This window comes from Rousettus aegyptiacus, unplaced genomic scaffold (genome assembly GCF_014176215.1).
Source record: "Rousettus aegyptiacus isolate mRouAeg1 unplaced genomic scaffold, mRouAeg1.p scaffold_m13_p_5, whole genome shotgun sequence".
In the NCBI taxonomy this organism is placed as follows: Eukaryota; Metazoa; Chordata; class Mammalia; order Chiroptera; family Pteropodidae; genus Rousettus; species Rousettus aegyptiacus.
In genome coordinates, this window is record NW_023416308.1 from 15,581,725 (window position 1) to 15,593,870 (window position 12,146).

Genomic DNA, 12,146 nt, shown 5'->3' on the forward strand with positions numbered 1-12,146 from the left:
TATACGTAAAGATTTTATACACATACATGCAAACATATATACATATATGTATATATTCTTAAAACTTAAGAGAGTTAGAATATATGTGCATCCATTCTGAAAACGTAAGAGGTTGTATATTGGTGTCTTATTTTTTGTTGTTGTTCACTCTTGAAATGAATTGTAATGATTACCCTCCTCTGCAAAATTGTGCTAAGATTTCTACAGGAATTTTCTGAGGCTACAACCAACAGATATGAGTGTCAGATCTGAGATTCTGCTGGAAACCATGACCTCTGCTTCTCTGGATTGGCTAAGTACTTACTTGATCCCTAGCAGCCTCTGAACTCATCAGCAAGTCCTCCCTGGCATTTTCCACAAGGATGTCCAGCTCTCCAGCAAGCCCTCTGGGTATTTCCCCCACATATTCTAGGACAGTGTTGGGGGAAGAAGAAATTTCTTCACTCTCAAGCTTCTTTCTGCTGGTCTAATAATTAAATCTACACGAGACTGATTAGATTAACAAGAGACAATAACCAAATTTAATCACATACATATGTATGGGACCCCACACATGAGTAAGAGACAGAAAGGGAAAATGAAGTATATGTGGCACTCTGGGCTAAAAATGAGGTAAAGTACCTTGGGATTTCCGGGGGAAAGGAAGGTCATTCGCAGGATAAGAAGAGCAGATGTTCAGTAAGTAATAGTTTGTCCTGCCATATAGTTAGGTCGTAAAAAGTTATTTCTGGAGATAACTCTTAGTAAGGGCGAGTCCCCTCATTTAAATTCTTTAAGGTAAAGATAAAAGTTTCTCATGAACCTGCAAGGTCTCGGTTGCCTTCAGCTCAAAATAATTCATATGCCCAAGTGGCACATTTTGGGATGACTCATTCTGATCCCTACAACAACTAACCTGATCCAAATCCCTCTTACCCCTGAGGTAGTAACTGAAGGTCAAAGACCAGAAACCATCCGGTGGAGATGCTCTTTCTTCTTTATGAACTACATCTGACTCCCCCCGCCCCTCCCTCACCTCCCACCACATTTCTCTTGAGGCTGTGGCTGGCACCCCTGACCCCGATGCCACCATCACTCTGAATGACAGGGCAGAGGCCCCCAGTCACTCTATGTGGCCATGCAGGGTGCAGACTAGAGGTTAGCAAACTTATATGTGAAGGGCCAGATGGTAAATATTTTAGGCTTCGCAAGCAATACAATCTTTGTTGCAGCTACTTAACTCTGGTTGTAGCTGGAACACAGGAATAGATGATATGTAAACAAATGGGCATGGCTGTGTTCCAGTAAAGCTTTATTTGAAAAAAACATGGGGATTCCTAGTTTGCTCTAAAGGATGACCATCTCTATTTGGGCTCAGGAAACTCCTCCTGCCAAGATTTTACCAGCAGACTGACCAATCCAATGTGCTTCTATGTGGGATGATAAGGGAAAAATGAGATGAAACAAAATCTGTCAACATACGAAATCCATATACTGTTTGTTTCCTTACCCTAACCAGAGGAGACCATTGTCAACACAGAAGTAACTGGAAGTTTTTGGTCCAGTGCACATCAAAGGCAGCTGGGAAGTAGCTAGAGAGTTTGGAGTAGAGGGTTTCTTGACAATAGCAAATTCCCTCAAACCTATCTCAAGCAGCTGCAGTATTTCCTCGTTTTAATTCCACTAGGACCTGGTGTGACAGTGCATGAGCTGGAAGGAAGAGAGACGTCATATTCCTCACCTGCACATCAAGTCTGGGATTTAGAAGGGTCATTTCAGAAATGGTCTCTGGAAAAGGAAAGTAGAAAACTGCTGATTTTTTTCTTTAAAACTTTTTAGGCTGTGGACGAGTCAGAGAGAAACTGAAGTTTTCATGGAGCAAACTTCTTTGGCCAAGCTTAATTCAGCAGTTGCTGTCTTTGTTTTTGGCTTTCCCGTGTTTTTTCATTTTTATCAATATAATTTACCAACTAGAGAATGCACAGAAACTATTATGTATTGTTGAATGAATTCCGATAAATGTATACACCTCTGTGACCACCACCTAGATATTGCCATTGCTTCAGAAAGTTCTCCCATGCACCTTTCCTTTTCAGTGACAGTGCTGGAAAAATTGGATAAATTTATGGAAAAATGAACCTAATTTCATATGCAGAAATTAATTTGAGATGAAATATAAAAGAAATGTAAAATATAAAACTATACTGAATTATAAAAGATAAAACTACAAAGCTTCTAGGAAAAAAAAACAGGAGAATATCTTTACAGCCATGAGTTGGCAAAAATTTCTTAGGATTAAAAACTATAAAAGAAAAAATTAATAACTTAAACTTCATTAAAACTAAAAACTTCTGGTCATAAAGAAACTCCATTAAGAATATGAAGAGACTAGACACAGACTGGGAGAAATACTTGCACTACATGTATCTGTCAAAGAACTTATATTCAGAGTATATAAATAACCCTGACAACTCAATAATAAAAAGTCAAATGACTGAATTTTTTAAAGTGGGAAAAAAATTTGCGTAGACATTTCACGAATGAAGCTGTATGAATGGTCAATAAACACAGAAAGTGCTCAACGTCACTAACTGGATAATATAATTTAAACCAAAATGAGATATCATACCATATTCATTAGATTGGTTAAAATTAACATTGGTGAAAATGTGAAGCAATCAGAACTCATACAGTGCTGGTAGGAATGTAAAATAATACAACCAGTTTGGAAAACTCTGACAAGTTCTTATCAAAAAAAATCTTCCTGCCCTACAACCCAGTAATGCCAGTCCCAAGAAAAATGAAAACTTCTGTTTACAAAAATACTTGTACAAGTAAGTTTATGACAACTTTATTCATAATAACCCCAAACCAGAGAGAATTCAAATGCCTATCAAAAGGAGAAGGGCAAACAGAAATGAAGAGACTGAGGGAACATTGTTGGCTAATGGTAAGGTTCTAAATGTGAATAGTGGTTGCATGCCTGTATACATTTATCAAATCTCATTGAATTATATCTGAGAATTTTGCATTTCCGTATGTAAATTTTACCTAAGTAAAAAAGGCAACATACATGTTTTAATCTATAGGGTAACCATTAAAAGACTAGTACAAAAGTTATAACTAATCAGTTAATAGATGAGAAAGAATGGAATAAGAAACCTGATCTATCCAAAAGTAGGTGAAAATAGAGAGAAAAGGGAATGTAGAACAATTTGGTCAAATAAAAATAAATATAAGATAGTAGAATTAAATGAAAATCTATTGGTAACTTAATGATGGACTAAAAGCTCCAGTTAAAAGATAAATATTGTCAGATAAATTTAAAAACAAGACCCAATAATATGCTGTTTACAAAAGACATGCTATAAGTACATGGACACATAGAATTTGAAGACATAATAATGGAAAAAAAAACATATAAACACTAAGCAACAACAAAAAAAGATGGCATAGGTGTACTGATATCAGATATAGCTAGACTTTAAGATAAATAGAATTATTAGAGACAGGGACGTTCATAATGGTAAAAAGGGCAAATCCAGAAGGAAGATATACCGAACTGCAATTTGCATAAATATTAAAATATATTCAGTTAAAATTATAAGAACTAAAATAAAAATAAACAAGTATATATTATAGTTGGAAATATGAACATCTCTCTCTCAACTGGCAACACTGCACCCAAACCCAGGTTTACCGCAGAGGGAGCGACCATCTCCCCCCGCAACCTACCTAATCTGACTGCAGATTTCGGAAGCTCGTGGGGCGAAGAGCAACCGGAAGGAGGAGCTCAGTCGGCTCCGCCCACAATCCTCCGCGTCCCTCATTGGCTCCGTGGCTTGAGGCTCGTGACGTCACATGCGTGCGCCCCTCGTGTGAAAGGGGGGCGCGGCTCACCGAGGAGGACACAAGATGGTGTCTCCCGTGGGACAGCTGTACCTAAGACTGCTGCGCGGGGTCACGCCGGGGCGGAACAGGTATGGTGCGTGGGGAGGCTGCTCGGGGAGGGGGTGGCCTGGGCCAAAGTGTAGAAAGGAGTCGTTTCTCTGTCGCGGGCTCACTCTGAGGAGAGCTCGGGTGAAGACAGCTGCTCACCTTCACCTCGAGCTCGGGAGCAGGTACGACTGCCGCCGCGTAGGGCGGTCCGGGTTTAGTTAGGGTCTGGCTTAAGCACTCTCCATTTGCCTTTTCCAGCTAGGTGGAAGGGCACAAGGGACAAGAAAAATAATGGAATAAGCTGCGTCCCCTCCACTAGAGTCAAGACAGGAGTGGACGGACGCCTCTCTCGGGGATTCGAATCCTCTCCAACGGATTCGACAGGGCGATGTCATGTGGGAAGAGCACTGGACTGAGAGTCCGGCAGCTTTCGCTTTGGATTGTTGTTCTTTGAAGCGAGGGGTTTAGATTTGGTAGTCTATTATGGAGTTGGGGTCTTGGTTACTGTAGTGACTCCTAACCTTAGGTTCTTAGAGCTGAGAGAGACCTGAGGGGTCATCTGAACCCACCTCTTTTTGGAGTTGGCAAAATTGAGGCCCTAAGAGAGAGACTTGTTCAACTTCACCAGAAAGTAGCAGAGCCAGGACCCCGACCCGGGTACCCTATCTCTCATGCAAGAACTTTTCCCTCAGGCTGCTCACCGTGTGGGCGTTTTATTATTATCTCAAATACCTTAGTAGCATTTGGACTCTCGAAAAATGGATTAAAATGTTGGTAGCTGTGACTCAGAGTCAGCTGCTGGGTGTCATTTCAAAGAGCGACAGTTTAAGAGACGCAGGGTACTTTTGTGTTTCCAGCAGGGTTCATTTTATCAGCGTGACCTAAGCTCGCTTTGTGACTTATCATTGTAATTTTGGGAAGTAGAAGTACACTGGATTTGGACTGAGAGGGAACAAAAACTGTCACTGGTTTTGTCATGAAAGCTTAACTCTCCCATTATTATTCAGAGGTAGTGTAGCTCTCTCAGGAGGGGGCTCTGCAATGCGGTGGTTTAACTATTAGGATTTGGACAGGTGGAGCTCTGTGGCTTCATCATTACCAGGTGTGCTGCTGTAGTCAGCCATGAATTCTTCTAAACTGTGTCATGAGTTGGAATGACTAAAAAAGGACACTCCTAAAATGTTTTTTAAAAACTAGGAGGATGTACTCACTCAGCGTCATTAAAAAAAGGAGGAAAGTCACACTTTAGTGCCAACGTAGGTAGAAAAGACAATTTAGGTGCAGTGGTTGGGAGGTATGAGGGTTTGTGTATAATAACAACTCTTGATTTTCTTAATTAATAGCAAGACAAGAAACTATTGATACATGCAGAAAACAAAAAGATAACATTTTTGAGTTTTAAGCAAAGCAGCATCTGTGAGACATAGATGAAAGCCTCATATTTGCAGAAAAGTTTTTCAGTGACAGGGTGATTTGTGATAGGTGGTAGAACAAAGAGAAAGCAACATCTTGGGTGATGATTTAGAGCCATGTTTCCCAAAATTAAATTTGCTAAAAAAATGAGGTGGTTATTTATTAGAAATAGAGATTCCCAGATATATCTTTACCTCGTTGCCAAACTCAGATTCAGTAGGTGTAGGTGAAGGCTACAAATGTCCCAGATGATACTTAGGTTCAGGCAAGTATGGACATAGAACCTAGGGAGTGGTTGTTTTTGCAAGACTTTCATTCTGAAATATTATGACATTCCTACCACTGCAAACCACAGTGCCAGGGACCAAGGAGGAATTGAGGGGAATGAGAAGACTTAAAAGATATATTTGAAATAGGCCTCATGTTTAAAGAACTTTGCAGTTTAGTAGGAGAGAGAGGAAACACACTACTGATATTAGGAATGTTTATAAGCATGACAATATGGGCACAGACCAGTCAGCATGGACACTGGTTATAGACAATTGATATGGCTATCCTAGTGTGTGCCAGATGAATATTAACTCTATTTTAATAATAGTAATATAGAACTAGGTACCAGGTCCTGGGCTTAGGGTTTTATATGATTGTCTCACTCCCAATGATATATAGGTCCTGTCTTAACATGTGGAGAAACTGAGGTTTAAAATTAGTTAAGAAATTTCCTATGGTCAAAGAGGTAATAAATGGCAGAACTGAGATTTGAGCTTCTTGATCAGACTTGAGTGCTTAGAGGCTTTAATTGCCTGCTTTAAGGATATTCACCTGAATTCACCATGTGGAAGAGATATCTGATTGATCTTATCCATTCATCTATCTCTCTGGGACTTAATCTCTTTGTTGAGATTGTACTCCAGTGAGAAGACAGACAAACCTGTTCGTTCACTGAGATGTACAGACAGTAAATAAGCAAAAAAAAAAAAAAATATATATATATATATATATATATATTTAGAATCTGTTTCAGATAGTAAGTGCTGTGAAGAAAAATAAAGGATGTTATTTCAGGGGTTAGAGAGTGCTTGGGAGGAGCAACTCTTGGGCATATGGCGGTCAAGAAAAACCAAACTGAGGAGGAAACATTTGAGCAGAGACCTGAATGATAAGGGATTAATCCACATAGAGGAGTGTGCTCAGTAGAGTAAGCAGCAAATGTGAAGGTGTGGAAGGGGGCACAGGTGTGGTGTGTACAAGGTTTGGCAAGAGGAGTGAGTGAGGAGGAGAGGGAAAGCAGCAGGAGATCTGAGAACTCAGCAACTACCAATTATATAGGGTCTGGTGTTATTTTTTCTTTTGAAAAGATCACTCTGGCTTTTTTGTGGTGAACGGAATATAGAGGGCCAAGAGTGGAAGCAGAGAGAACAGGCTACTTAGTCATGGGTAAGAGGTCATGGCTTGGGCTAGGGTTAGAGTACAAGCATACCTCGTTTTATTGTACTTTGGTTTATTGTGCTTCACATATGTTGTGTTTTTTACAAATGGAAGGCAAGACCTTTCACCAGCAAAAAAATTACAACATTATTGGTATACTTGCTTTATTACAGTGGTCTGGAACTGAACCCACAATATTTCTTAGGTAATGGGGGATATGAGAAATAGGGAGATAAGGATATATTTTTGAAGGTACAGTCTTAATGCTTTGCTAGTGGATTGAATGTAGATAGTAAGAAAGGACTTAAGAATGAGCCGTAGGGTTTTGACTGGTGTAGCTAAGTAAATGATGGTGCCTTTTTCTGAGGTAGTGTACCAATTTTAGTAATGCTGCTACTATATATAACAGGTGAACCCTAGCATCCTAGTGACTTAACAGTAAAAGTTTGTAAAGTCCCAGTGAGAGCTCCTGATAGGCGGGACAACAGTGATTCCAAGACCCAGTCTCCTGTCATCTTTAGCACATGGCTTCTCAAGGTCTGTGTGTTTGTCTGCCTCAAGCAGGCTGAAAGGGGAACACATGGAGGTGGATGCCTGGGAAGCCTGCATGGTCCTCACATTGGTTAGAACTCAGTTCTGTGGCCACACCCTACTGCAGAGGAAGCTGGGAAATGTAGTCTCTTGTGTTCCCAGGAAGAATAAGAAGAGGATTTGGTAGACATTTGGCTAGGTTCTGCCACAGATGGACAGCTCTGGGGGAGGAATAGTTTGAAGAGGAGTGAGGGACGGTCAGAAATTCTGTTTTGGGCAGACTTAGTTTGAGATGACTCAGAGTGAGGATTTTGGGTAGCCAGTTGGAAATACGGATCTGGAAGTCTGAAGGAGCAGTGAGGTAATCACCAGTATGTGGCTGTTGAAAGATGGGACCGAATGAGCATCTCTAGGGAGAGAGCGTAGACAGAGGTCTGAACCTTGGTTGGCACTAGTTTGAAGTTAGGGAGAGACCAGAGGGGTAGGAGGAAAATCAGGGTCCCAGAAGCCAAGTGAAGAATTTATTTCACGAAGAAGAGGGTGAAGGGGGTTAAAAGGTACAAATTTCCAATTATTAAATAAGTCATGAGGATATAATGTACATCATGGTGAATACAGTTAATAATACTGAATTGCATATTTGAAAGTTGCTAAGAGTAAATCTTGAAAGTTCTCAGAAGAAAAAAAACATGTAACTATATAGTGAATGACGTTAACTAGGCTTATTGTGGTGGTCATTTTGCAATATATACAAATATCAAATTATGTCATGCACCAGAAACTGATAGGATGTTATATGTCAATTATACCTGGATTAAAGAAAGGAATAAAGGGTCAACTGTGGCAGATGCTACTGAGAGGTCAAATAACTTGAGGCCCAAGAAACGTGCGTTGGTGTAGGCAAAGTGACATGATAGGAATAAAAACCTGGTTGAGTTGGATTAAGAGAAAGTGGGAGGTGAGAAGTGATGACAGTGAACATAGCTCTTTTTAAGAGCTATTGATATGAAGGAGAGCAGAAAAGTGGGTGGAAACTAAAGAGAAGGATATATAGTGGACAATGTTTATGTATGTTTGGAGGAAGTATAACATTTATATGAGGATAGGAATGATCCAGTAATAAGACAAGTTGATGTAATGTAATGGGTCATTTGCCAGGAGCTGGGGCTACAGCACTGTAGGAGAGGCAAACTCTGTGTTTTCTCAGGCAGGGCTGCTGATGGGGGAAGACCCATTTTCAAACGGCCTGAGTGCCTTGACCTGAGTGCCTTGCATCGGTTACAGTGGCTAACCGATTATCTTCCATTTGTACCTCCCCCAGCCAAACAAACAAAAACCAAAAAAACTCATTCAGCAATCTACAAACATTCTATTATTTTTAGGGAGGTCAGAATTAATTCTGGAACACAATACAGCAGTGTACAGAACACTGTAATGTACCTTTTAATCAGTTTTTACACTTGTTCTGATTGTTTGGAAAGCCAGGCTTTAGGCTTTTAGCTTTCATGGTGGGTGTATCCAGTCCAAGATGAATATTGTTGAATGCTGAAAGAATGGTCATAGACCTTCTTTGTGTTAATAGCTGTACATCTTTCTGGCTTGAGGGATTCGATTATCATGGTCTCATGCTTTTTCTGTATACAAATCTTATTTGTCTATTGGAGGATCAGATTCATCACATTAGCCATGATTTGAGGGTATTTTTAAGTCAAGGAAATTTCGTGCTTACATCTGATAATGTTTACAGGATACTTATATAAGACATAACTACTAAATACCCATGAAAATAAACATTATTGTATGTATAAATGCAGTTTTTCACAAAAATATCAATTTAGACATTTATAATAAATCATTCTATCACAAAGGGCTTCAAGGAAAACAGAAGGGCTTATTGACAAGGACATAGTTTCTTTAGATTTCAAGTCAGTGTATGGGGAAACTGAAGCGCCATCTGAGTTGAAAGTGGGATATTTGTTCTTTAAGGGAGATCCAACTGTTAACCAAAAAGTCATTACTACTTTACTCATGGGCACTGTCACTTACTGCTCCTGGGGATATGTCAGTTTCCCTGGCTGAAGATAAAACAGAGAAGAGAAACTAAATCAAATATTTTCTTAGCGTTTCAAAGCTATGAAAATAATTGATTTTTCCCCCTTAGACTGATTGAAACCTATTCACTGTGTCAAAGTAGCATTTGTGGCAAAGTAGCCACAAAAGATAATTCAAAAGTTCTAAGCCATCGAGCCTTCCAGACTTGAAGTAGATTAGAATAGTTCAATATGACTTGATTGTGCCTTTTTTTCCCCCCAGCACACTTAAAATTTAAAACTTCAGCCACCTGCAGTATTAGATTTAGGGTTAGGTGTTTACAAGGCTATATACAGCTCTTCTTTTGTGATGCAGAAACATGGCTTTGTGTAGGAGCGCTGACTTTCCTGCCTATTATGATCTTACGCTTAGTTAAGAAAACTAATTTTTTATTGTGAAATAGTTGCAGACTTACTGAAAAGTTATAAAAATGATACATAGAATTCCCAAGTACCCTTTACGTGGATTCCTCAAATGTCAACTGTATTTGCTTTATTATTCTCCCTTTCCTTTACTCTCTTCCTTTCTTGATATATATACATACGCATATATATTTTTTCCAAAACAAGTGAGAGCAAGTTACAGACTTGATGCCCCTTTACCGTTAAATATGTCAGTCTTTTTCCTACAAGACATTTTTTTACATGACCATAGTACAATGTCCAAACCCAGGAAATTAAGACTGATACAGTACTGTTGTTGAACCTGTAGACTGTATTCAGATTTTGCTAGTTGATCTAATTTTTTTTTAATTTTAAGAAAAATATTTAATGGTTCATTTTTGCTTGATTATAGCCTCCTTCACTGTGAAATCACTGCCCCGAGCCATTTCCTACAAGCCTTAAGGAAGCTTCCTCTTAGAGCCTTTTCTACAAGTAAGTAACAATTAGAGGTGATATTGGCCTCTCTGTGCTTCAGTTTGCTCTTCAGTAAATTGGGATACACATAGCACCTAATCTGTAGATTTGTTGTTAGAATTAAGTAGAATCGTACTCATCAGGTGTTTATAATGTGCCTGGCATGTAGTGATTACTGAAGAACTAGCTATTATCTCATCGTTTTTGCAGGCTGCATAGTATTCTGTTTGTATGACTGTATCATTTGGTGTTCTGCATTTTTTTCAGTTTTCCCACTACAGGCAATTCTGTAGTAACGTTTCTTTGTGCATTCTTAAGATCAATTTATGGAGGTGTAATTGTTAGATCAAAAGGTTTATGTATTTTACAGTTTGGCCTTTAGGCCAAATTGCTCTTCAAAGAGGCTTGTCCAAGTTTACCCTCACATAAGCAGGAAGTGCTCATGAGTACATCAGTTCCCCACATCCACACTGTGAATCATGAACCTTTTTGATTTTGCAAGCAGCTATTTGAACCCTTCCGAAAATGTGTCTTGTCTTTAGAATCTAAATACCCTTTTTATTCTGTCATACCAAAAGCTGTTTTTAACTGCCAAATAGAGTACCTTAAGAAGAAAATGAGATGGTTGATGAGAACAAAGACATAAAGCTTTTTGTAATGAAGAGGAACACATCTATGTGTCATTTAATTAGGACTTGCATGCCAGAACATGTAGGAATCACATGAAAGATAAAGGTGGGGAGCCTCAGAAATTAAGCTGTAATCTTGGATCTGCAGAAAAGCTGTGCTTTTATTTAAAAAAAAAAAAAACAGCAGTGGTCAGGCGTAGAGGGCACTCTATTTATTATCTCCTTTTGGAAGAGTAAAGTAACAGAGAAAGAGACCTATGATTGAAGAAAGGACCAGTGTCCCAGACACATTGAGTAGAGTGGGATTAGTCAGATTAGGATGCTGGCTCAGGGCAGGGGACATTCGGCAGTTCTCTTGTCACCAAATATTTTAGAAAGACAAAACAATTTTTTTATCACTTTTTGGCAAGTCTTTCTAGGTCAGAGGTAGAATACTTTGTTACTGAGTAGTAAGGGTTCATTAAGAGTATGTAGAAGATGGGAGAGAGTAATGACACCCACACTTTCTCATTAAAAAAAGAAACAGCAACAACCAAAACATGGACAGTTACGTGGGGAGCAGGACAGTTTCCTTCCATTGGAAGTCAAAGGCAGAATAAAGGGTATGCTCTTCGCTTTGCACAGGCTGCTAAGAATTCGGCTCTTGAGATTTTACTTTAATAACTTTATCGAGATATAATTTGCATACCATAAAATTTATCCTTTTAAGTGTGCAATTCAGTGATTTCTAGTGGTTTTTACAGAGTTGTGCAACTTTCACCACTACCAAATTTTTAGAACGTTCCCTCTTTGCATCCCTCATCAATAATACTTGACCCATTAAACTCACTCCCCATTTCTCCCTATCCCCAGCCCCTGACAGCCGCTATTCCACTTTATGTCTCTACGATGTTTCTTATACTGGACATTTCATACAATATGCAGCCTTCTGTGGCTGGCTTCTTTTACATAATTTTACATAGTTTTCAGGGTTCATATTATAGTGTGTCAGTACTTCATTCCTTTTTATTGTCAAGTGATATTCCACTGTATGGATGGACTACATTTTGTTTATCCACTCATCAGTTGATGTACATTTAGAATGCTTCCATCTTTTGGCTATTATGAACAGTGCTGCTATTGAACATTCTTGTACAAGTTTTTGTGTAGATATGTGTTTCACTTCTTTTAGGTATGTTCCTTAAAGCAGAATTGTAGGGTTATATGGTAATTTCATGTTTAACATTTTGATGAACCAACAAACTGGTTTTTAGAATGGCTGCCTCATTTTGCCATCCCA

The 12,146-nt window shown here is 39.0% G+C and overlaps 1 protein-coding gene across 3 annotated transcripts in view; it reads left to right on the forward strand.

Moving 5' to 3' along the window:
• The first annotated feature begins 3,866 nt into the window (after positions 1 to 3,866).
• Positions 3,867 to 12,146, forward strand: part of PISD (phosphatidylserine decarboxylase) — a 37,036-nt gene continuing 28,756 nt past the window's right edge. Inside the window, exons 1-2 of one of the 3 annotated variants that reach the window (XM_036221455.1) lie at positions 3,872 to 3,959; positions 10,177 to 10,256. In XM_036221455.1, coding sequence (XP_036077348.1) covers positions 3,895 to 3,959; positions 10,177 to 10,256 — 145 coding nt within the window. In that variant the 5' untranslated portion in view covers positions 3,872 to 3,894. Of the gene's footprint in view, positions 3,960 to 10,176; positions 10,257 to 12,146 lie in introns of all 3 variants that reach the window. The other 2 variants (XM_016129543.2, XM_016129544.2) reach the window with 2 other exon arrangements.